At 43.8% G+C, this 25,766-nt stretch overlaps 1 protein-coding gene across 4 annotated transcripts in view; it reads right to left on the reverse strand.

The window, feature by feature from the left end:
- GRID1 (glutamate ionotropic receptor delta type subunit 1) overlaps window positions 1-25,766 on the reverse strand; it is a 1,864,061-nt gene that overhangs the window by 1,825,290 nt on the left and 13,005 nt on the right. Inside the window, exons 1-3 of one of the 4 annotated variants that reach the window (XM_033941932.1) lie at window positions 13,759-13,773; window positions 12,776-12,861; window positions 10,116-10,271 (exon numbers count right to left, since the gene is read on the reverse strand). In XM_033941932.1, coding sequence (XP_033797823.1) covers window positions 10,116-10,271; window positions 12,776-12,854 — 235 coding nt within the window. In that variant the 5' untranslated portion in view covers window positions 12,855-12,861; window positions 13,759-13,773. Of the gene's footprint in view, window positions 1-10,115; window positions 10,272-12,775; window positions 13,127-13,758; window positions 13,829-25,766 lie in introns of those variants that run through there. The other 3 variants (XM_033941936.1, XM_033941931.1, XM_033941939.1) reach the window with 3 other exon arrangements.

Below are 25,766 nucleotides of genomic sequence, written 5' to 3' on the forward strand. Positions count from 1 at the left end.
GGACTTGGCATACACGGCAGGACTTAAGTATGAGCCTGTGCTGAAAGGTTTCACAACACACCAATTGTGTTGCTTTCCTGCTATATAGTGTACCATGCTTCCTCCTTCCCAAATTCTGTTACTCTGAGCTGATGTCTAGTATGACTAGTGATAGGACAGTCCTGTCCCTGACAATTCCCCAAGCAGCATCCAAAAAGAGACACAGGAACTCATAGATGGGATCCAGCAAGCAAGAAAATGATGCTGCAGCTCACATCCACCTGTTCTCTTAAGTTAGACATTTAGAGGGGCATTTTCGATAGGATGTCTAAGTCCGACTTTGGATGTTTCAGCAAGGACATCCAAAAGTCAGATTGGGAAAATGACCACTTTCGAAACTGCGAGAGGTCTATCTTTTTTTAAAAAAATTATTCATCTAGTCATTCTTAGGATGGCTATCTTTTGGGGCCATTTTCGAAAATCAAAATATCCAAAACAAGCCCACATGGACTTGGGAGAGGCCAGCATTTTAATGGACTGGCCACACAGACATGCCAACAGAGCAGTGGGACACCTTAGGGGGACTGCTGTGAACTTCACATAAAAGGAGCCAGGTACACATTTCACCATAACCTTTCAAAACTTACTATACCCACCTCAACAACCCTTATGGCTGTAGATGTCACCTATATGGTAGTACAGTAGGTTTTGGGTGAGTTTTGGTGGCCTCACATTTTCTACCATAAATGTAGTGGGTAGGGTAGGATATGGGCTCACCATAGGGTTATCCAGAGAAATCTAAAGTTGGAAAACTTGTGAACTGAAGTTTTTCTCATGAACTTGATTGTGCTTGATTAGAGAATAATTTTTCAAAGCCCATCCTGGGGTCACTCAAAGCCACTGATTACATAAAGCTCTGTTTTTCTTAAAATTTGCTGTTATTTTGGCTTAATAGAGCAAGTTCCTTGGTATTATACCTATAACTTTTATGTTTTCACACTCAGGAATGATACATTGATAAAAAGGCAGTTTATGCAAAAAAACTCTAGCAGTATTTTATTAATTGAACCTTAAATATCTGCATTTTATTACGGAAAATAACAGAAATTTAACATACTTCGCTAACAGATACACTTTGGTGTCGTCATCTACCAATGGCGTTCCAAACACTCAAGCATTCAATGTCTTCTTGAAGATAATCAGGATAAAGGCTGCGATGCTGTTCAGCTCCTCGCAACAAGGCCTCACACTGCACTGGGTCTGTGGTGAAGTCAGTTATCAAGTTTAGATCTCGCTCGACTGTGTCGTTAACCAGCTTCACTGTTCAGTAGTATGGAAGTTTGGATCTTCAGACCACCTGTCTACTGGCTTTGCCAACCATTCACTGGTAATACCAAGAGTGTAAAACAGGAAATGTGATTCAGGTCTAACCAAGACTCCCAGTGACATGCTTTGGTTTACCTGCTTGAAAACCGGCTTGCCCCAACAAAACTGTTCACCGAAGTGTAATTCTTTAGCTACTAGCAAAGAATGTTAAATTTCTGTTATCTTCCACAATAAAGTGCAGATATTGAAGGTTCATTTAAGCCCCCTTTTAGGGTTAGGGTTTTTATCGCGGCTGCTGTGGTAAAAGCTCTGCTGTTCATAGGAATTTTATGACTGTCAGAGCTTCTACCGCAGCGACCGGCGATTAAAAAATACCTCTAGTGCAGCTTGATGAAAGGGGCCTCAATAAAATACTACCGTATTTTCACGCATATAACACGTGCGTTATACACGATTTTTACAAACCGTGCATAACCTTGTGCATTATACGCGTGAGCGCGTTTTACAACTTTTTTTTACATAGTTCCCCCCCCGACGTCCGATTCACCCCGCAGGACCGCTCGCACCCCCACCCCGAAGGACCGCTCGCACCCACACAGCCTCCCCCCCCCCATCATGGAGAAGCTCCTACCGTTCTCCTGCTGCTTCCTCTGCCGGCGGTCCCGGCCCTTCTGTGAGCCCTGCATCTGAAATGCTTCCTCTTCCAGCGGTCCCGGCCCTTCCGTGAGCCCTGCGGCTGCGCTGCTTCCTCTTCCGGCGGTCCCGCCCTTTCTCTGCGGGACCACCGGAAGAGGAAGCAGCGCAGACGCAGGGCTCACGGAAGGGCCGGGACCGCCGGAAGAGGAAGCATTTCAGACGCAGGGCTCACAGAAGGGCCAGGACCGCCGGCAGAAGAAGCAGCAGGAGAACGGTAGGAGCTTCTCCATGATGGGGGGGGAGGCTGTGGGGGTGCGAGCGGTCCTTCAGGGTGGGGGTGCGAGCGGTCCTGCGGGGGGGGGGTGAATCGGACGTCGGGAGGGGGGCATCAGGCTTTCAGGGTGGGGACAGGACTTCAAGGGGGAGAGGAGAGTCGGGGTGGGCCAGAGGAGAGTCAGGGTGGCCAGAGGAGAGTCGGGGCGGGCGAAAGAAGAGTCGGGGTGGCCAGAGGAGAGTCGGGGCGGGTGAAAGGAGAGTCGGGAGGGGGGCATCAGGCTTTCAGGGTGGGGACAGGACTTCAAGGGGGAGAGGAGAGTCGGGGTGGGCCAGAGGAGAGTCGGGGCGGCCAGAGGAGAGTTAGGGCGGGCGAAAGAAGAGTCGGGGTGGCCAGAGGAGAGTCGGGGCGGGTGAAAGGAGAGTCGGGCGGTGACGGGAGAGTCGGGGCGGCATGCGCGGTATACGGGTGTGCGTGGTATATAAAAATTTATTTACATAAATTACAGTTTCCCGCGCGCTATACCGTGTGCGCGTTTTACACGGGTGCGCGGTATATGAGTGAAAATACGGTACTAGATCTTTTTTGCATAAACTGTCTTTTTATCAATGGATCATTCCTAAGTGTAAAAACATAAAAGTTATAGCTATAATACCAAGAAATTTGCTCCATTAAGCAAAAATAATAGCAAATTTTAAGACGAAGCTTATGTAATCAGTGGCTTTGAACAATCCGAGAAGGGGCTTTAAAAAATTTTTAAAAATATATTTCTGATCAAGCACAATCAGATTCATGGGAGAAACTTCAATTTGCACAGTTTTTCCAACTTTAGGTTTTTCTGGACAATCCTAGCCCATCAGGCTAATCCAGACACCTGCTTCCTGCTCTACTAGGATTTCCCGTAACATCTGTAGCTGTCATAGAGGCTGGTATGTACTGGCTCTTTCACATCTTTGGGGGTAGGGGTGGGAAAGGGTCAGTGACCATTGGGGGAGTGTGTGGGGGGTCATACCTTCATGCATCCAATGGTTAACCCTTATGCGCTTTTAAAACAGGTCTAACTCCAAATGTCTAAATGATACCCTGGACGTCTTCAAAAAGGTTTCATTATCCCTGCAAGATATCCAAGTCCTAAGGCTGCCCTAATCCCACCCAAAATGCACCCTTAAGATGTAGACATACTGCAGGGAAAATGGCCTGCAAGACATCTAAAATGTCTGTTTTGAAAATCGGCACTTGGACATTTTAGCAATTAAAACGTCCAAGTGCCATTTTAATGCTGTTTTGAAAATGAGCCGCATTGTTTAAAGGCAAATAAGAAACCATCTCAGAGTCCAGTTAAATGCCTAAGAAAACTATTCTTTAGTTGGGGGTCCTCTGTCTTAACTGCATAATGTGAGAACCAACTGGCTATGCCGCATGGAAGAAAATTGTATGATTTTAGTACAATATTTCAAATCAGACAGGCATCCTCTTAAAAAGGGTTGTAAGTTTCGGTGTCAGGTCAAAAGCACGCCGGGACAAAGGCGCACCCAGACAATTGAGCGCAGCGCAGAGGCGCGCGCCGCTCAAAATTACTGTTTTTAGGGCTCCGACGGGGGGGCGTGGGGGGAACCCCCTCCACTTTACTTAATAGACATCGCGCCGCGTTGTGGGGGCATTGTGGGGGGTTGTAACCCCCCACATTTTACTGAAAACTTCACTTTTTCCCTGTTTTTAGGGAAAAAGTTAAGTTTACAGTAAAATGTGGAGGGTTACACCCCCCCAAACCCCCCACAACGCCGGCGCGATGTCTATTAAGTAAAGTGGGGGGGTTCCCCAACAAAACCCCCCGTCAGTGCCCCTAAAAACTGTAATTTTCTTCGGCGTGCGCCTCCGTCTTGCGCTCAGTTGTCGGCGCGCGCCTTTGTCTTTCGCGCTGTTGTCTATGAACCGTAAGTTTCACGCTTATCCTTACTATTCTATTAAGCTTTGACACAGAAGGCTGAGTTCACTGCATGGATACCAGCCAAAAAATGAAAGTAAGAAAATATAAACCTGGGGAAAAAAAGCCCTAGAGTACTACAGAGTCTTTCTTTTGGATACTGCTGCAACCCGGGTTACAAGATCCCCACATCAAGAAGAGTCTAGGCCATCTTGCAGGGTGATAGACATATCTACTTAGGCCCGGATTCCCTAACCGGCACCGATTTTTTAGGTGCCTGTAGGTGCCCAAACTCAGTTAAAAATGCCTTTCAAATTACATTTCTAACTGAATTTCAAGGTAGGTGCGATTCACAGCAAAGACAGGTGCTGGAAATGTAGGCCCGGAAAACCCTGGCCTACATTTCCAGCAGCTATCTTTCTCAGAGGCGCAATTCTCTATAGGGAACCGTTGCGTGATTTACACACGAGCAGCGGCTGCTTTTTTTTTTTTTTTTTTAGGTGGCCACCGATATCAGCGCCCTATAGAGAATCCGGGCCTTGTCTGCAGCTAAACTTTGCAATCTTGGAAAGTACAGTTGAACTAATTAACTCAAATTGTTGCAATAATTGCAACTGTTTTGAGCAAACTGTAGGATGATTCTCAGCCTAGAAAGAATAGCCTGCTGAAGGCTGTTCACTTCCACCAGCTTCCTAAGTACTCTGTCTCATATATAGTTTCTTGCATCACAGCTGAGTCATGCCTAGTTACCAAAATCCTAGTTTGTAAGCAGAATCAAGTCAGCAAAAGATAACTTAATCCCATTGTATCATATAATAAAAGCCTAAGCCGCGCATGCGCACTCCCACCACGTGTTCCGTTTTCCGTGCGCTGTAGGGCACCGCAGGTAGGAGTGCGCATGCGCACAGATCTCTCTCTCTCTTTCTCTCTTCAAGGCGGATGTTGGCCGCGGTGGCTGTCGGCAGCTATAGGCCGCGGTGGCTGTCGGTGGCTGCAGGCCGCGGCGGCCGAGCACGGAGCCGGGCCGAAGTTTCTTTTTTAACTTCATAGACGCTGCAGCGGCTCCTCTCACAAGCTGCTCCTGCGTCGGAGAAGGTGGCGACCGTGAGAGGAGCCGCTGGGAAGTTACACTGCTGGGGGCTCGGGCTGTTAGGTCCGTGCAGGCTCCTCTCGTGATAAATGGAGGGAGAGGGAATGCTGCGGCTGCTGGACAGGGAAGTAGGGAAGGAGATAGGAAGAAAGACACAGGGACAGGGGCAGGGAGAGAGACAGAAAGACAGACAAAGGGGGCCAGGGAGGGAGAGAGACAGAAAGAAAGACAGCGGGAGGAAGAGAGACAGAAAGAAAAAGACAGGGGTAGGGAGAGAAACAGAAAGAAAGACAGACATATATTCTACCACCAGCGGGAGGGAGACAGAAAGAAAAGAAGAAAGACACAGGGACAGGGAGAGACACAGAAAGACAGACAGACAAAGGGGGCCAGGGAGAGAGACAGACAGAAAGAAAGAAAGACAGCAGGACAGAGAGAGAGAGACGGAAATAAAGACAGACAGACATATATTCTAGCACCCGTTAATGTAACGGGCTAAAATACTAGTTGTATCATATTGCAATGACCCACCACTCAGGCCAGGTGGAGAAGACACCTATTCCAATGTAGAATTCCTCTAAGCATTCTCCTCTCTACACACCAAAAATCCTCTTTTGCCTCTCTGTTCTCTAATAGATGCAAAATGAGTGACTCTAGCTGTGGGGGTTTTTTTAATTATTATTATTTTATCCTTAAAAGAGCAAAGCATACCTAACTAGAGCTACATAAATGTAACCAAAACAGGTGGACCCAGTCATACTGCTGTTCTGCCTACAATGCAACCAGAGAAAGACTACAGCATGAGGATGAGGAAGTATTAAAAGAGGATGAACAACTGGATCAAGAAGATCCCCATGTGCTGGTGATTATGCTTATCAAGTTTCAAGCTTAATAAAATTTTGATTAAAACACATTATAATAAATTCAATGTGATGTATAAAGTTTAAAAAAGGAAATGACACAACAGAATATTTTGGAAATAAAAGACTGTAACAGACAAATAGACGACGACGAGAACAAAAGGAAAGAGGTAAGAACTGAGCCTTGGCAAAGAAGTTCTCTAGTCACCCTTGTCAGCTTTATTCTGCTATTCAACTACACTGCTACCAACTTGTGTATTCTTGCTACATTGCTTGAGAGTCTGGGTCTGAACAAAGCAGCAATACCCCACTTCTGAGGAACTGGTATGAATGCGCAGCACTGCTCTCACACTCCCCCATACACTGACAGCAATCACATGATTCTTCCACAACTTCTGAAGAAACATTCCAGTCAGAGGCGCAGCGAGTGTAAGAGATACCTGGAGTGGTGGTGCCCCCACTGCCCCCTCCACTCTGCTCCCCCCCACCCACCCCCCACATACCTCTTTAAATCTTCACCAATGTGAGCAACTACTCTGGCCTGCTTCTCGCTCCGGCGTTGGCTTTCCTTCTGATGTCACTTCCTGGTCCCGTGACATGGAAGTGATTTCAGAGGAGCGCCAGGTCAGCGCAAGCAGCAGGCTAGAGTGAATATTTAATTAGGTACTGGTAGATGTGGAAAGGAGGGCGAGAGCGTGGCATGGGGGGACGGAGAGGTGCCAGCATCCCCATCAAGATGGCGCCCGGGGCAGTCTGACCCCCTCCCTTTATTATGCCACTGATCCCAGTTGCCATTGCTCATGATCACTGGGTCTCTAGCTGCAGTGGATTAAAAGAACATGCACCCTGTGCCACAGCCAAGTTACTAAGGCCAGAACACTTGCTTAAAACCTAAAGGAAAACCCACCATTGTGAAATTGTCATAGCAGATCATCTCTTTTGCTATGCAAGAGGGAACTGTGAAGACGAGGTTTCCTGCCCTGGCAGACCACATGAATGACCCTTTAACCCTATGAGCATGCCTGCCTAAGGATCAGGTGAATGGAATGGCCCAGTTTGCAATCCAGGCCTATACAATGTGTTCCATGGTTGCATCTGTTCCTGAAGCATTCTCATCTCCTGATGGACTCTGGGGTCCCAGTTCCACATTCATAGCATTTTTTGCAGCAACAGAATGTCTGAAAGAACTTACTCCCCACTTCCCCTCACCAACTGCTACTTGCTCTAGCAAAACCAGATGGCAGCATAGTGATTGAGGCAAGTACCCTTGAATTAACTGGCATGTCAAATCTTCTGTATCCTTGTCCTATCAATCAAATTCTCCACCCCAGTAGCCACAACCCTTGCAACTCGGTCTGCCATGAACTCTCTTGACTAGAGTTGCTATCAGAGGACACTTTGTCTCACCCCTGATGACATCACATTGAAATCACAACCACACTGATCCACCATCACTACTGCCACAGCTTGAGGCTCTGGGCTACTCTCACCACCAAATGTCATTGAGACTTTGGCCCCATTCTGTACCGCCTCAAAAAGTGCAGCTTTACGAGTCAAGAGTGGTCTTGCAGAGAAAGCATTTCCCAAAAGCCTCAGAAATCCAGCCATGAAAAAACACCTCTTCAGACATGCCACAGCCACAAATACCCACCCCTCCGATGCCACGGACCCCACCCACATTGCCAAACACTCCATTGCCTGCTCCTAGTCACCCTTAAATCCTTGCCGGTCTCATGAACGTCTATCGTTCACCCTTTTAGCAGTAAGTCAACCCAACTGTAACAGTAAGATGCTGGTTGGCTGATGGTGAGAAGTCATGGACCTCGCACGCTTTATAACCACCTAAAGGACTACTCTTTTCCATATTTCCCTATGTCATGTTCTCCAACCGAAAACAGGAGGAAGGCCTCTGTATGATTTGACACCTTGCATTAGCACAGGCCCAACTTTTCTGCTTCCCTTTCCCCTCCCACTGTCTGCCAAACTAGGCAGTATAAGGCTGATTCAAGAACACATATTATATAAGGAAAATTTGCACATGCCATCTGCCCAAGCAAAAAAATATTTGATTTCTTGTATAGCCTATTTTGCTTACTATATACACAAAAATTTGTTTGCATACTTATTCCTCATTTTATCATTTAGAATGTATGCAGTTACTCATCTGTTACATGTGTTCCTAGAGAATGCTATATGCTACATGTTTTGGCTACTCACAAATTGTAAGAGGTGGCATCTTTAGACATATACATTCTTACAACCATATATGTACAAGTTCACTTTCACCTCCTATGCCAGGGGTAGTCAATTCTGTTCCTCGAGAGGCATAGGCAGGTCAGGTTTTCAGGATATCCACAATAAATATGCACGAGATAGATTTGCATCTCAAGGAGGCCGTGAATGCAGATCCATCTCATACATATTCATTGTGGATATCCTGAAAACCTGACCTGCCTGTGGTTGAAGACCAGAATTGCCTACCCTGTCCTATACCCTTCTCATATTTACATACTGTGCAATACCATTTACCCTGCCTAGCTATTAAATATGGAACTGCTTCAGGATGGGCCTTATCAATCTTCTGACTTCAACAGGTACTGGTAGTCAGATAGTTTAAAGACTTCTGCAAGACGGTAGGAGCTTTCTCCCACTGCAGTACCTGATTAACACTGCTGTTGGCCTGCAGAGGTAATGCCTTTTGTGGATTGCTGGTTAACAAAAAAACCCCAGAAACAAAGCACAAATCAATGCCAAACATCAAACCCAATTTAAATACATCACTGCAAGGGAGAAAGCCTTAGCAAATTATAAGCTACAAAACCATAAAGCTCCAATCAAACGCTAATTGCTTGCTTTTGTTTTGCGAGGGAAGAACATAATTGAGTCCCTTTTATTAAGCTAATTATTAGGCAAATAGCAAAAAAAACATGGCTATTTTAAATATTGTAATTGTCCTTTCCAAGAGTCTATGCAGACTGCAGGGCTTTCTGCATCTCTGGACTAAGAGCTATTCACACCTTCAAAAAAATCTGACCCAGCCTTCAGTCCACCATGCAGCATTTTTTTTTTTTTTAACAGAATGACCTTGAGACATCTTTTCAACTTGTTGCATTACAAACCATTAGGAAGAGGCTGCAAAACATTCAAGGTTTCTATAGAAAACAAAAATAAAAATAGTTTAAATGATTTACCTAGACTCTAGCTCCACTTGTCCCGTGTACAAGTTCTTAAAAACTCATTAAAAGCCGCATGCACATCTTTCATTGCCAACGTCTTTAATTGCTATACTGTCACAGTAGCATCACGAATCAAGGGCTGTCTATTGCTATCAGAGGGCTGTATCTAAAGCCTTTGTCTTTTCTGGAAGACAAATTAGAACAACCTTTTCTATTATACCACTAATAAAAAAAAAAAAAATCCTTAAAATAAAAGGCTTCAGATGTTGATTCGTCCTTTTGATCTTTCTTTTCTTTCCTTGTAAAACAGCGCCAACCTTTGGCTGTGAAAAACTTTCAAGCACAGATCTATGCCAGGGAAAAGAATGGAAAAGCCTCCCTAATACAATGGCTGCTTTGTCAATCATTGTACTGCAACAATTTCTTCCTATATCGTTAGAGAGTCCGTTACATTGTCGCTGCAGCTGTGAAACCCCCAGCACATGAGGCCCTTCAAACGCTAAGTATGTACGAATCCAAGCAGTGAAATTGTCAGACATAAAATGAAACTTCTTTCAAACCACCCCCCCCCCACCCCAAGAAGCTTGCCCACTCGTGTTTCCTATGCAGTTGCAAAGAAACTGTTTATCAGAGCTACCTTGAATAAAAATCTGAATTTTGACCATGCAAAGTCGTTCAGTCTCTGTGAAATGGGAGAGGGGACAGAAAGAAACTTTGCAGTATATCTGATGTGCGTGATTTATATATATATATATATATATATATACACACTTTAGTAATTCCAGAAATGCTACCTGATCCGCCTCAAATGTCTGTTGCGCTCAGGCCAGCAGTCTTTTTCATCTCTTACCTTCTTGCACTGCCTGAAAGGGGTTGTTTGCTTCTATCAACTTGATGGAATAGGTGATTTTTTCACTTTGCAATATGTCGTCATTGAGACTCAGATCTGACACAGCCAGTTGAAAAACTTCATCATCCTTGGATGCATTTTCTTCAAAAATGGCACCTGTTGTGGAGAACATGATTAGATGGCTGCATTCACCGTGACTACCTCCATGGGACACATCAGGGGGTCAGTGCTATTGAGATTACAACAGGGGGGGGGAATCAGTCAGCTATAATTTTTAACTGACCAGAGCATCTCTCTAATGCTGCAGCTTCTGAAATGGATTCAGAACTCCAGATCTCCCCCACTCTCTGTGACAATTACTGCTCTCAGATGATTTGACTCCAATGTGGTACTGTAGTTACTTTTATAACATAAGTCCATCAGTACCAGCAACAAGCATGGCTTTCCTTCTGTGCCCTACAAAATTTGAGATGTACATAGTAGGGCATCACAGGTATCTCTCCCTCCCAGAGGGAGTAAAAAAAAAAAAAAAATCCTTTCTCAGCACCAAGGCAACACAAACTATGTATCCCCATCACAATCACATCATTCATATAGCCAGTCCTTGATTACTGAATTGATTCTTAACAAAATATCCCTTAACTGCATTGGCTCTGCGGTCAAATTGAAAAACAATGTGTGTTATCAATTGATCCCATCCGCTGTTGTGGGGTTTGTTTTTAACTCTGCTCTTGTCATATTTTATTGTTCAGTGGCTGCGATTTAAAGATGACCGTCTCTGATTACTATATTAAAGGTAGCTTAAGCTGATAAATTTAGAGGGCATATATTTCAAAATTAAATATGGATTGATTGATTTTACCTAACTATTGTTAATATTCCCATGGGGCTGTTTGGTGATCAGAATTGTAAAGCATGAGTTTTCAGATATGTCATTTAAAAAGCCAACAAAAGCTGAAAAACACCACTTTGCACTCCGTAAATGCATCTAAAAACTGGCGAAAGCAAGAGCCAGAGGAGCGTACTCTCTTGTGGACATAGTTCATCTTTAGAATACAAATAGTATAACTCAAAAGTCCCCTTATGTGGGTGGAGGGCCGGTATCCAGGCCCACATTTTGGTCACAACTTTGCGAACGTGGGCTCATAAGCTGGGGCACCCGGGAGAAGGGCTCAAAGGCTATTTTGTTTATTGGAACAATAATGTAGCATTTATCCGGACATCCCTCTTTAAGAAGAAACTGTTGACAGGCTTTCTTGTACTATCAGTCTCCAGGTTGTAGCTTGGAAACGAAGACAAGCACCCCGGTTGAGTGACAGGTGGAAATGAATTACTGTTTCCCCTTGAAGAGAAAAGTCCCCATGAAAGCCCCTCACAGCTCATAAAACAGAAAGCCACTGTGCAGCCCGTTTCCTAACACCCGCGTTCAAAGCAAAATACTGGGTCTCTTCTACTGGATCTGCAATGCTGTCGGCTTTGGCTCTGGCTCAGTGGCTTCCAGTTTCTTGAAAGCCACAAGGGCTTTGTTAAACTCCTCCACTCCTCCCAACAGTCACCTACACCTGCATTTCTCCTTATCTGTCGTATTGCTTTCATTTTTTTTTTTTTTTTAAAGTGGAATTAGAGAGCAACAACCTTTCCACCCTTCCACAAACACTTGTCTGCCTCATGCACTCCTCAGATTATCTCTATTCTCATCATTCAGCATGCCATGTTAAATATCTTCTGATCCATCATTACCAAGTCTGGTTCTACCTCTGAGGTCTAACCTAAACTACAGCCTTCTCTCCTCTGTCGCTTCCTTCCCGTAAGTATGGCAGGGCTGCATCTTTAACCATCAAGAGCCTTGGTTATCCTATTCCCTAGGACTCCTTTTCACTATCAGGCTAGGTTTATGAGTATATTTGCCTCTTTAACCTATAGAAAGTCAAATGATGGGACATGTTAACAACTCCTAGCAATACCACCATTTTATTTTTTATTTTTTTTTACAGTCTCCCAGTATCGTGAATTGTATTCCACCCATCAGCGAAAGACATAAAAGTTAATTCTGGCTCGCTGGTACGGTCAGATCCCATTCTGCACAACGCTACGGTCCCTGCCCCAGCCAAGCAGATCTGGGCGCTGCAATCACTTCTTATGGAGAAAAAAAAAAAAAAAAAAAAAAAAGGAATGCAATGAAACACGATCTCGAAATGCTAATATAAAACCTGACCTTCTCTCTCCCTTTTTTTTTTTTTTTTTTTTGTTCATAAATTCACGTTGGTGCTACCGCCCCTCTCTTCAAGCTGATACCACCTAAGTTAAAAAAAAGGCAAATTCTCAGCGCTTCCTTCTTCGCCTTGCAAACAAGTTTGCACACAGAAAACTGCAAAGCAAAACGCTAACCAGCCTGGCAGCCTAGATTCTCCTCTCACGGATCATTCCCGACATGCGGATCGCGTTAAGTTGCATCGGTCTGCCATTTAACTTTGGCGGTGTGAAGGTTCATTTATTTTATTTTATTTTTTTTTTCCTCTTTCTGAGTTAAGCTTTCCCCGCTCCACGTCACTAAGGTGCTTTTTCAAATCTTTTTTTTTTTTTTAACACAAATACAGAAATCTTCGCTTTATTTTTATTAATATTGCTGGGTTATGATCCATGCCGGGTTCTTTCCTTACCAATGTGGATGATAGAGTCCGCCCGCACTGAAACGCACTGAAATATCCAGGGGAGAAGACAGAGCATCAACACTTCCATTTCCAGCCTTTCACACAGCACATCAGCGCGGATTTGGTGGTAGAACGGGAGAAGGGAATAAAATAATAATAATAATAAAAAAGAGGAGGTTGATTTCCAAAACGCGGAAGGACAGAGAAAAAAAAGCCAGCAAAAGGGGGAGGGAGGGGGGAATCAATCCTGAGATCTGTATGATTTTTTAGGCTCAGACAGGGACCAGCATAAGACTTCCAGCGCTCTCCAGCACTATGTGTGTCTGAAACCCAACAAACAGCAAACTGCAGAGCATCCCCCCTCCCCCCCTCGGTCACGTGATTGCAGAGCCTCGCCACTCAATATTAGGAGCCCAGGGTTTACCCGAGGTGTATTTTAACATGTTGTTCTATACAACTCACACCCCTGCTCCCCCCCCCCCCTTTAGTTCTTTAACGGGCGGACTGACTTAGCTCCCCCCCCCCCTTGTTTACTTTCTCCCCTTCACGCCTGAAGGCTCCTATATTTGAACTGGTGGGTCAAGTGCAGTGCTGGTTGGAGGGTATAAAGCATTCCCAGGCAAACCTGCAGCCATTTGCTCCCCCTTCCCCTCTTATTTTAAGTCACCCACCGAGATGGTTCTGATCAATACACTCAATCATAACTCCTCCAGGACCTTCCCAGCACAATCCTATAAAACGCACAATAGGGTGGACACTGGGAGGTTTATTTCCCAAAGCTATTTAGTTGGGTAAAGAGTGATTTGTTAAAAATGTCCCCACCCTGAAAGCACCTAAACCTTTGTACAGTTCCAAGGAAAATGTTACACCTTTTTTTTTTTAATTGGTGCAGAGCCTGAACTTAAAAGTAGATGCAGACTTTTCAGCAAAACAGTTTTGAAAATTACCCCCATACATTTAAATATTAACCTATACATGTGCATAACACACACCGTTTTGGGACGGGCTGCCAGCATTGATTGGTGTCCTTCCTCTGCCGAGTCTCACCTACTCTGATTCAATTTCCTGTTTCCACGGGAAGCGGCAGAAGAAGGGTCACAATGCCAGCAGCCCGCCCTAACTGCTGCCACTGCCAAGTGACATTACTAGGAGAAGGAAGGAGATGAAGAACTGGTGGGAAAGGGAAAGTGTGAGAGGGTACAAAACCAGAGTGGAGGAGGGAAAGAAAGGGGAGTGATGGCAAACTGCAAAGTGAGGGGGGGGGGAGGGAAGAGGAGGGAGGAGTATGGGAAAAAGGGAAGAGAGGAGAGAAAAACTAAACATGGGGCTAAACAAGGAAGTGATGAATAGGGGTGCAGAGGAAAAATGGGTGGTGGACATGGGATAGAAGAAAAGTAAAATGGGCATAAGACCCTGCAAGGTCAGGGGGAAAAAAACACATAGAAGTTTAAAAAAAAAAAAGCTCAAAAGATAGAAAAAAGTATTTCATTTTGAATTGGAATGTGTTAGCTTTGCTGGTCCCACACCCTTCTGACATGGGTTTCCTGATTCTGAGGGGCAGAACCAGCAGATCCATCAGCACATTTTTTGATTGGGGGGTTCAGCAGGAAGTGGCTTGGTTGGCGGGGGGCTAAGAAATCTGTGATGCTGTGTTGGCGGGGGGCCCATTCACAGAAGTTTATCCAGGGGCCCATAGGTGGTTAAAGTGACCCTGCATCAGTACCTAGAACAATATTAATGTTCTTTCTGACATGGAAAATGAGTACCTTAGTGGTAAGATCAATGGATTACAACTCATTTTTCCCAGCGTTCAAAACCAGTCAAGGTCAGGGGCTTGCCTAGCATATGTGACACCCGGGGCACCTCCCCCCCCCCCCCATCTATATGAAAAACATGATTTTTAGTAACAATTCACACATCGCACAAGAGTGTACCCAGGAATAGGCAGCATTTTACAGTAGAACATCAATACACCCAATGTAAAACTAAACAAGCCAGACTAGTTCAGATTGATCCTGCACAGTCAACGCTATCAGAAAGCCATGTCTCTGTGGAGTGTATTTGGTCTGTGCAGGTTAGATCTGAGTTGAGGATCACACCTAGGATCTTGGAGGACTGTTCCAGTTTGAACGTTTCGCCAGTCGTTTGTATCAGGTCTGTGTAAGGTAAGGTGTTATAATTTCTGAACCATAGGACTTTGGTCTTTAGTTTGTTCAGTTTTAGGAAGTTTGTTGTAATCCATGCACAGAGGTCGTTGACTAGTTGTCCTATGTGCGTTGTGGTTTCGGTGAAGGTTTTTTTTAACAGGGGTCAGTATAAAGATGTCATCTGCATAGGAGAGCATGTGGGTTAGGGGATCTGTGAATTTCCTGCCTAGGACATATTGAACAGTGAGGGAGAAAATGGTGAGCCTTGTGGGACACCACAGGTAGCCTTCCATGTTTATGACCTGTCATTGTCCTTTCTCACCTCGTAGGTTCTGGTGGAAAGGAATTCTGTTTACCACTTCAGTGCCGTGCCTCTTATGCCTAGCTCACTGAGTTTGTGTAGTAGAAGCAAATGGTCCACGGCATTGAATGCTGCCGAAATGTCAAACTGTAAAAGAACCGACGGTGTTCCCTTGCTTAGATATGCCTTGGCCTTCGAGGTCAGCTCCAGTAGAAGTGATTCTGTGCTATGCAAGGATCTGAAGCCATGTGTGTGGTGTAGTGCTTCCGTTCGCTGTAGAAATTTTGCTACTTGGATGTTGACACAGAACTCGATCAGTTTCGCAGGTCATGGGATTCCCTATACTGGCTTAAAATGTTCAGGTGTAGTGCAATCTGTTCTTATCATTATCGGGATTGGTGTCAGGATGATGGCAGATAAGGATTTTAGGTTCAGCTGTTAGTTCTTTTGTGGATTTGAGGGACGTGAAAACTTTAAAGAGGCCTTTAGTGGAGTTTTCTGAGCGGTTAATCAGTTTTTCATAGTAGAGCCTTTTAGCATCTGCTATGGCTTTTTTGTACAGATTCACTTCTCTTCTCCATCGGACATAGTTGTCGTGGGTTTGTGATTTCTTCCAAACCCTTTCTAGCTTTCTCACTCCTGTTCTCAGTATCTGTTGACAGTCGGAGAACCATGGATTAGCTTTCTTCTTTGGTTTTACTGTTTTCATTGGTGCAATGTCATTGAGGGTGGATGACGCTAGGTCTTGCCATGCCACTATGGAGTTCTCTATGTTTGTTTTGATGTGGGTCAGCCCGGCTGAGATCCGTTCCCAGAAGAGTTCAGGTGAAATCCTGCCTTGACGAACTTGTAAGGGTTTAATGTACGGTTTTGTATTGTAAGCCATTGGCAAGTTCAATTGGAAGGTGAACAAGTAGTGGTCTGACCAGAGAGCAAGTTCCCATCTACCTAGCTCTGCCATTGTGTGTGATGGCATCTCTGAGTTGAACATGACAAAGTCTAGGCAGTATCCACCTGTGTGGGTTGTTTCGTAGGGGAAGGATGATAAGTTCAGCTGTAGTTGCAAATTGCGGAATGAGCTCGCCTTGGGGTCTGTTTGGTCCTCCAGATACATGTTGATATCACCGAGTATTATTAGATTTGGGAACAAGGTTGAGACATGTGAGATGAGATTGCAGAAAGGAACATCCCAAAGTTCAAAAAGAGGGGCAAAATAGTATCAACACTGGCCATTTAACCCTACCTTCTGTTTTCTGTCCAATAACCAATTCCTAATCCACAACATAACATTGCTTGCTATCCCATGATGCTATAGTTTTCTTAGGAGCTTCTCATAAGGAACTTTGTCAAAAGCTTTCTGAAAACCTAGATATTCTACATCAAATATACTACATCAACCGGATTACCTTCAAAGAAATGGGAAGGGATGTGTATGCTGCCTTTTTATATACACACTCAAAAATGGTTTACATACAGGTACTTCAAGCATTTTCTCTAACTGTCCCAGTGGGCTCATGGTCTATCTAATGTACTTGGGAGCAGTGGAGGTTTAAGTGACTTGCCCAGGATCACAAGGAGCAGTACAGGGTTTGAACCCACAACCTTAGGGTGCTGAGGCTGTAGCTCTAACCACTACATCACATGCTCCTCCATGAAGCAAATTGGTGACTCAGTCCTATTAAACCATGTTTGTCTACGTGTTCCATAAGTTTAATTTTTATTTTGCCCAACACTGAAGTCAGGCTTGCCAGTCTGTAATTTCCCGGATTGCCCCGGAACCCGTTTTAAAAATTGGTATTACATTGGCCACCCTCCAATCTTCAGGTACTATGGATGATTTTAGTGATAGGTTACAGGGGATAGTTTGTCACAGTGGTTGAAAGCTACAGTCCCAGCACCCTGAGGTTGTGGGTTAAATCTTGCACTGCTCTTTGTAAACCTGGGCAAGTCACCTAATCACCCCATTGCCCAAGGTACATTAGATTGTGAGCTCACCAAGTCAAGCAGGGGAATAAACCTGAGCACCTGAATAAACTCATACAAACTGTTCCAAGCTCACTTGGGAAAACAGTATAGAAAACTGAATAAATAAATACAGATCACTAACAGCAGGTCAGCAATTTTATATTTGATTTCTTTCAGGATATATTATTGTCCAGTCCAGGCAATTTATCACTCTTTAAAAGTCAATTTTGGTTCAGTACATCTTCAAAGTTTACAGAGATTTCTTTCAATTCCTCCATATCTTCACCCTTGGGAAGATCTCTTATGTCTTCTTCTGTAAAAACCAAAGCAGTTAATTTATTCATTCTCTCCCTGAGTGCTCCTTGATGATCCAACAGACCAATGGATTCCCTCACAGTCTTTCTGCTTCTTGATGTATGTAAAAAAAAGTTGTTACTATGAGTTCTTTCTGCTTCTGATGTATCTAAAAAAGTTGTTACTATGAGTTTTTGCCTTTGGCAAGATTTTCTTCATATTTTCTTTTAGCCCCCTTTATCTAACTTGCCAGTGCTTATGTTGCTTCTTTTCTTCATTTGAACCTTCTTCCATTTTTTTGGCTCAAATAGCCTATTTCACTTCACCTTTTAACCATGCCAGTTCTTGTTTTCTCTTCTTTCCACCTTTGTTAATACATGGAATACATCTGGTCTGGGCTTCCACAATGGTATTTTTAAATAATGTACATACCTGATTTAAAGTCCTAACCTTTGCGTCCAATCCTTTCAGCTTTTTATTAACCATTTTCCTCATTTTATCAGTCACCTTTTCAAAAATTAAATGCCGCTACAGTAGATTTATTTAGTGATTTCACTCCAGATATCAGCTTAAATTTGATCATGTTATGATCATTGTTTTCCAGCAGACCCAACACAGTTACCTCTCATATTATGTCCTGCATTCCACTAAAGATCACATCTATAAGAGCTCCCCTTTTTGTCGGTTCCTGGACCAGTTGCTCCCAAAAAACAGTTGTTTATTTCATCTAGGAATTTTACCTCCTTAGCATTCCCTGATGTAACATTTATCCATTCAATATTGGGGTAAGTCCTTAAGTGATCACTGTTTGTGTTTTTGACTGCATTGTTTTGCATGGTATATAGTGTTAGCCTTTGTCCTTATCATCAATTTTTTGAAATTTTTACTGCATTTTTCTACTTTGAATGAATAGAGTTGTGAAGAAAGTGGAGCTTTTTTTCAAATCTATAAAGCAAAACTGAGGTCTTTGTCTCATAGAAACATAGAAACATAGAAACATAGAAATAGACGGCAGATAAGGGCCAAGGCCCATCCAGTCTGCCCACCCTAATGTCCCTCCCCTACCATTGCCCTGTGAATAGATCCCTCCTCTTCTTTTGCCCTGTGAATAGATCCCACGTGACGATCCCATCTGGCCTTAAAATCAGGCACGCTGCTGGCCTCGATCACATGTAGTGGAAGACTATTCCAGCGATCAACCACCCTTTCTGTGAAAAAGAATTTCCTGGTGTCAGCTCGTAGTTTCCCTCCCCTAATTTTCCACGGATGCCCTCTTGTTGTCGTGGGACCCTTGAAGAGGAAGATATCTTCCTCCGTCTCTATGCGGCCCGAGAGATACTTGAACGTCTCGATCATGTCCCCCCTCTCTCTGCGCTCCTCGAGTGAGTATAGCTGCAATTTGTTTAACCGTTCCTCGTATGGGAGATCCTTGAGTCCTGAGACCATCCGAGTGGCCATTCTCTGAACCGACTCCAGTCTCAGCACATCCTTACGATAATGCGGTCTCCAGAATTGCACACAGTATTCCAGGTGGGGCCTCACCATGGATCTATACAATGGCATAATGACTTCCGGCTTTCGGCTGACGAAGCCTCTGCGTATGCAACCCATGACTTGTCTTGCTTTGGATGAAGCTTGCTCCACTTGATTGGCAGCCTTCATGTCCTCACTGACGATCACCCCTAGGTCACGTTCTGCTTCAGTTCTTGTAAGGATCTCGCCATTTAGGGTGTAAGTCTTGCATGGATTTTGGCTGCCCAGGTGCATAACTTTGCATTTTTTGGCATTGAAGCTGAGTTGCCAGGACCTAGACCAGCGCTCCAGTAGGAGTAGGTCGTGCATCATGTTGTCGGGCATTGAAACATCATCTATTGTGCATTTGCCCACTACATTACTTAGTTTGGCGTCATCGGCGAATAATGTTATTTTACCCCTAAGCCCTTCTGCCAAGTCCCTTATAAAGATGTTGAATAGGATTGGGCCCAAGACCGAGCCCTGTGGCACTCCACTGATCACCTCCGTCATTTTAGAGGGTGTGCCGTTCACCACCACCCTTTGAAGCCTACCTCCAAGCCAGTTCCCAACCCATTTCGTCAATGTGTCACCTAATCCTATAGAACTCATCTTGTTCAGCAACCTGCGGTGTGGTACGCTATCAAATGCTTTGCTAAAGTCCAGGTACACGATGTCCAGGGACTCCCCAATATCTAGCTTCCCCGTCACCCAGTCAAAGAAGCTGATCAAGTTGGATTGGCACGATCTCCCTTTTGTAAATCCATGTTGACGGGGATCCCGTAGATTCTCCTCATCTAGGATCTTATCCAATTGGTGTTTTATCAGAGTTTCCATTAGTTTGCATACTATCGATGTTAGACTTACTGGTCTGTAGTTTGCTGTCTCCATCTTGGAGCCTTTCTTGTGGAGTGGAATGACGTTAGCCGTCCTCCAGTCCGACGGAACGCTGCCTTTGCTAAGGGAGAGGTTGAAGAGCTTGGACAGTGGCTCCGCCAGGACATCACACAGCTCCCTTAGCACCCTGGGGTGTAGGTTGTCAGGCCCCATTGCCTTGTTAACCTTGAGCCTTGATAGCTCACTGTAGACACTGCTTGGCGTAAACTCGAAGCTACTGAACGGATCAACTGAGTCAACCCTTGTCTGTAGCTGAGGGCCAAGCCCCGGCGCTTCTCGGGTGAAGACTGAGCTGAAGTATTCATTTAATAGTTGGGCTTTTTCCGAATCCTTTTCCACATAGTCTCCGTCTGGTTTCCTAAGACGTACAATCCCGCTTGAGTTTTTGCTTCGGTCACTGATATACCTAAAGAAGGATTTATCTCCCTTCTTGATGTTTTTTGCCAGAGACTCCTCCATGAGAAACTTAGCCTCCCTGACTGCCGTTTTGACGGCTTTTGATTTGGTCAAGTAGTCTGCTCTAGAGACCTGTTTCCCTGATTGTTTGTAAGAGATGAATGCTTTTTTCTTCTCCTTGATAAGGGCCGAGATCTCTGTAGTGAACCACTTCGGCTTATTGTTCCTTCGTTGTTTACTTACTAATTTAACATAGCGGTTTGTCGCTTCCTGTATGGTGGTTTTCAAAGTTGACCACATTTCTTCCACGCTATCTGTTTCTGCTTGTTCTTGTAGCGCCTGGTGAACGAAGTCTCCCATTTCTTTGAAGTTTGTGTCCTTGAATTTGAGGATCTTGGTCAGTGTGGTAGATTTAGTGAAACCTTTCCTAAGATTGAACCATACCATGTTGTGGTCACTGGAGGCCAATGTGTCGCCCACCGAGACCTCTGTGACACTTTCTCCATTGGTAAGTAATAGGTCCAGTATTGCCTGATCCCTTGTTGGGTCCAACACCAGTTGCTTGAGACCAGCTCCCTTCATAGCATTTAATAGCCTCCTGCTGCTGCCGGAAGCAGAGGTAAGTTTATCCCAATCCACATCAGGCATGTTGAAGTCACCTAACACTACTGTGTCCCCACGCAAGGTGATATTTTCTATATCACTGATTATTTCCATATCCAGGTCATCATGTTGTCTTGGGGGTCTGTAAATTACGCCAAGATACAAGCATTTGTCCTTCCCTCTGGCCAAATTAACCCAAAGGGATTCCCCAGTGTACTGGACATCTGCGATTCTTGTGACCATAATGTCATCTTTAGTATATAATGCTACACCTCCCCCTATTCTGCCCTCCCTGTCCCGGCGAAGCAAGTTGTAACCTGGTAAGACCATGTCCCACCTGTGGGAGTCTGTGAGCCAGGTCTCAGATATTGCCACCACATCCAGGTCGGCATTCCTTATTTCCGTTTCTAATTCCAGGATCTTGTTTCCCAAACTGTGTGCGTTGACGTACATAGCCCTCCACGTTGTATTTTTATTACGACTCAGTGGGGGTGTTCCTGCTTGAGCTACTTGAACACCTTTAGCATTGTTTTTATTCTCCCTAGACTCATAACTACAATGTGTACTCCTCTTGGACCCAGAATTACAATGTGTGCTCCCTCTAGACCCAAAATTACAATGTGACCCATAATTGTCATATGAACATACCCCCGATTCGAAAGTTTTCGTACTCGTCCCTGACCCAGAATTATGGTGACTACTTTCTTCAGCCCCAAAAAAGTATTGGCAGTTTAGTTCGCCAGGTATGTTGTATGTGCCTGTACCCTCCCCCGACTTACCTAGTTTAAAGCCCTGTGAAGTAGGCGGGCTAGACGGTGTCCAAGGACATTCTTTCCTCTTCCGGTCTCCACTTTTTTTTTTTTTTGGTAGTTTAAGTACTGGGCTAGGAAGCAGGTTCCTATGTCGATTATTGGAGTATGTAAGCTTTTTGGTTTTTTTTTTAATTTTGTATTAAATAAACATGCTCCTTTTCCAAATATTAATGTAATTGAAATCACCCATTATTATACTGTTGCCCAATATGCCAGCTTTCCTAATATCTGTAAATGTTTCTTTATCTGTCTGCTCATTCTTTCCTGGGACAGTAGTACAGCCTTATCTGTATATTCTTTCCTTTCACACATGGAATTTCTATCCATTTGAATTCCACACTGCTATCTATGTCATGCAGAATGTTTATTTTAAGAACATAAGAACTGCAATACTGGGACAGACCGAAGGTCCATCAAGCCTGGTATCCTGTTTCCAACAGTGGCCAACCCAGGTCCCAAATACCTAGATAGATCCTAAGTAGTAAAACAAATTTTTGGTTGCTTATCCTAGGAATAAGTAGTAGATTTTCCCATGCCATCTTAATAATGACCTATAACTTCTCTTTTAGGAAATTATCCAAGCCTTTTTTAAACCCCGCTAACTGATTTCACCACATTCTCCAGCAATGAATTCCAGAGTTTAATTACATGTGTAGAGAAATATTTGTTTGATTTAATTTCCTCTTTAACATATAACACAACACCCCCCCCCCCCTCCAATTCAATCTACTCTATCATTGAAATATAATTTTTGCCCTGATAACACAGTGTCCCATCAATTGCCTTCTTTCCACCAGGTCTTTGAGATGCCTATTATTTCTACCTCTTCATTTACTCCCCTTTTGCAAAGCCGAGTTAGGCTTTTTTTTTATTACTGACTGTGGCAGTATTAGCTCCAACGCTCACAGAATTCCTATGAGTACTGGAACTAATACCACTGAGGCCAGCAATAAGAAAGCTTAACTTGACTTTGCAAAAGTGGGGGTCAATGCTATATAAACTTTATTTTTTAGGCTTCTAGCATTTGTATACAGACACTTCAATTTGTATTTTTTCCTTGCATTACTGGCTGCTTAGAAGTTGACAGGGATAATTTGCATTGTTTACTCTGCTTTCCTCTTAAACACTCCTGGCTTTCTTTTCTTTATTGAAATCTCTTTATTTAGGGATTCCCTAAATGTCATTGTTTCTATAGTACCCTTCAAGGATACTCCACACTGAACCATCTGTTCCTGGGTGACTGTTGGCTTTTCCCCCATCTTAGTTCAAAAGCTACTCTCTCTCCTTTATAAATGTTAGTGCCAGCAGCCTGGTTCCACCCCAGTTAAGGTGGATTCCATCCTTTTCAAATAGGCTCCCACTTTCCAAGAACATTCTCTAGTTCCTAACAAATCTAAATCCCTCATCCCTGCACCATTGTCTCCAACACGCATTGAGACTATGGAACTCTGCCTGCCACTTGGGTTGTTTACATGGAAAAAGAAGCATTTCTGAAAATGCTACCCTGGAGGATCTGGATTTCAGCTTTCTACCTAAGAGCCTAAATTTGGCTTCCAGAATCTCCCTCCCACATTTTCTATGTCATTGGTACCTATGTGTACCAAGACAGATGTCTAAAATCCTACCTAGGTAACATGTGAGGTCTGCAATTTTTGCACCAAGTGGGCAAATGACCAGGAGATCCTCATGTCCACCCAATCAAAGAATATTATTAGATTCCACTGACAAGGCCTACCTCTAGTAAAACATTGCTGCCTTGAATCCTACAATCTGTTTGCTTCCATCAGATGTATTATCCTCTGTGTTCAGAAGCATTTCCTGGTCTCTTCCTTACCTCTGCTTTTGTGGAAAGAAACCACATTTGTCTATCTTTAAAAAAAAAAAAAAAATTATATTTGCATATCCTACAATTCTATGTGGATTACAAATTATTCAGGTACTCAAGCATTTTTCCCTAACTGTCCTGGTGGGCTCCCACTCTATCTAACTTGCCCAGGGTCACAAGGAGCAGTGTGGGATTTGAACCCACAACCTCAGGAAGCCAAGGCTGTAGCTCTAACCACTGCACCACACACCTCCTCTCTAGTCCTGTAGGACCACTCCAGACCCTAAAAAAATTGAGAAGCTATTAGAGGTTTAGCTGAGACCTTTCTATAAATTATACTTTTTCATGTTAAATTTTTATGTTTGCTCTTCTAAAGTCACTTTAATTCACAGCCCTGCCTAGCAGTCCTGCTTCTCCTCATCCCTTCCCTCTGAGATTTTGGCTCATATCAAGAATGACAAGAAGACTTTTTTTTGAAGAATAACATGGTTGCAACTTTTATTTCTTTATTGATTTCAAATTCTCCTAATAATAAACTGGTCCCATGGCATTTAGAGTACATACAACTGTTATTAGGCACAGAAAAGTTTGCTGCAATTATTTCATCCTTGTTGGCTGAGGACTATGAAGTTATTCAGCTTCACCTTATTATTTTGCCATGGCAGGAGGGTTTTATTATCATAGGGGAAGAAATTCTCATTTCAGCTATAGATTTAAGAAATGCCTTTACACTCATTAAGGTTAATGAGGCTCACTCCAAGCCATACAAGCTGTGATAGCCATATTTCCCCCCCCCCCTCCCCTAACCTCAACTTTATTTATCTATCTATTATTGCAATGCATGGAGGGCCTGCCCTAACCATAAAAGTATAAAAGCAGACTGACCCTGATGTACCATCTTCATGATGAACTAAAGCTTAAAGCAGTGAATATAAAAAGCAACTTAGCTATTCCATATGTAAACTGTAAGGTGTGCTTAGATGGATCCCTTGAATGTGCCACTGCTTTGCAGAAGTCACATTCCTGTTCCAGGGCAAGGGACCGGTAGAGCTAGTGACTCTCCTAAACTTGCTGCTAAGTGCAACCCCCTGGCCAATGCCCTTGCTGGGAAAATTTGGTCTGGATTTTCAAGGAGGTCACTGAATTTCTTGACTTTGGCTAGAAAAGACCTGTGGAGGAGTAGGAGGTTCCTTTTTCCCCTAGTGGGAGGGGGGGGAGTGTGTAAAAGAGGAGTACAGAGCACATTTCTGGCTTTTGGTTGTTCCTTTCTCCCACCAGAGTCCTGAGACCAAGGGAGACACCTGAAGAAAGAGCTCTGGTTGTTTAAATTTCCTGTCTGAGCTCTAACCTAGAGGGAGGTTCCTGAAGCTGGATTCTAGTGGGAGAGAAAGTCCTGATCCGGTTGCCACAAGCAAACCACCAAGAGTAAGGTTGCCAGATTTTCCAATCAGAAAATCCGGACCTCCTAGACCCGCCCAGTTCTGCACATCCCTACCCTCCGCTGCCTGCTCTTGTCGAACAGGAAGTCCACGCATGCATGGATGCCAAGCGATGAGCGGACTTCCTTCCTGCACGACGCGATTTGAGGAGGCTTTTCAAAACCCGTACAAAGCACCAGGTTTTGAAAAGCTGTCTGGACCCCTAGACATGTCCTCAAAAGGAGGACATTTCCGGGGAATCCGGACATCTAGTAACCCCAACCAAGAGAGGAGAATAGGGTACCCCGGGTGTGCCCATGAACAGAGTAGAAAAGGATAATATTTCTCTTTGGATCTCAGAAGAGGGTAAAGACTGATAAAGTGACTGTTACTCTAAAAAATTTGAAACTTCTATTGACTACTGATATTGATAGAGACTGTAAATAGTTAAAGGAAGAGATTTTTTCACCAGAGTAAGTCAATTGTTTTTGTTTTCTGGGATTTTTTTTAAAGATTTTTAGAGTGAGGACATTAGAATTTATATGTTAGCATTTTAACGTTTTTTATATTAAGTAATTGTATTTAAGAGCATCTGATAAAAGAACTGACACCATTTTGTAAGCTCTAAGATGTCCATCATGCAGATTTTGGCATTTATTATTTTGTCCCAGAAAGAGACTTTATAGAACAAGTAAACCTTTCTGGTGTTCGGCATTCAATTGAAAAGTCCGTTACGAACAGATATCATCCACATGCTAGCGTCTCAATGTTTCTCACACTAGCAATAACGATTTTTGGTGTGTATGTAATCATTTTATTGGGTAACACAG

Source organism: Geotrypetes seraphini, chromosome 4 (assembly GCF_902459505.1).
Source record: "Geotrypetes seraphini chromosome 4, aGeoSer1.1, whole genome shotgun sequence".
Lineage (NCBI taxonomy): Eukaryota > Metazoa > Chordata > Amphibia > Gymnophiona > Dermophiidae > Geotrypetes > Geotrypetes seraphini.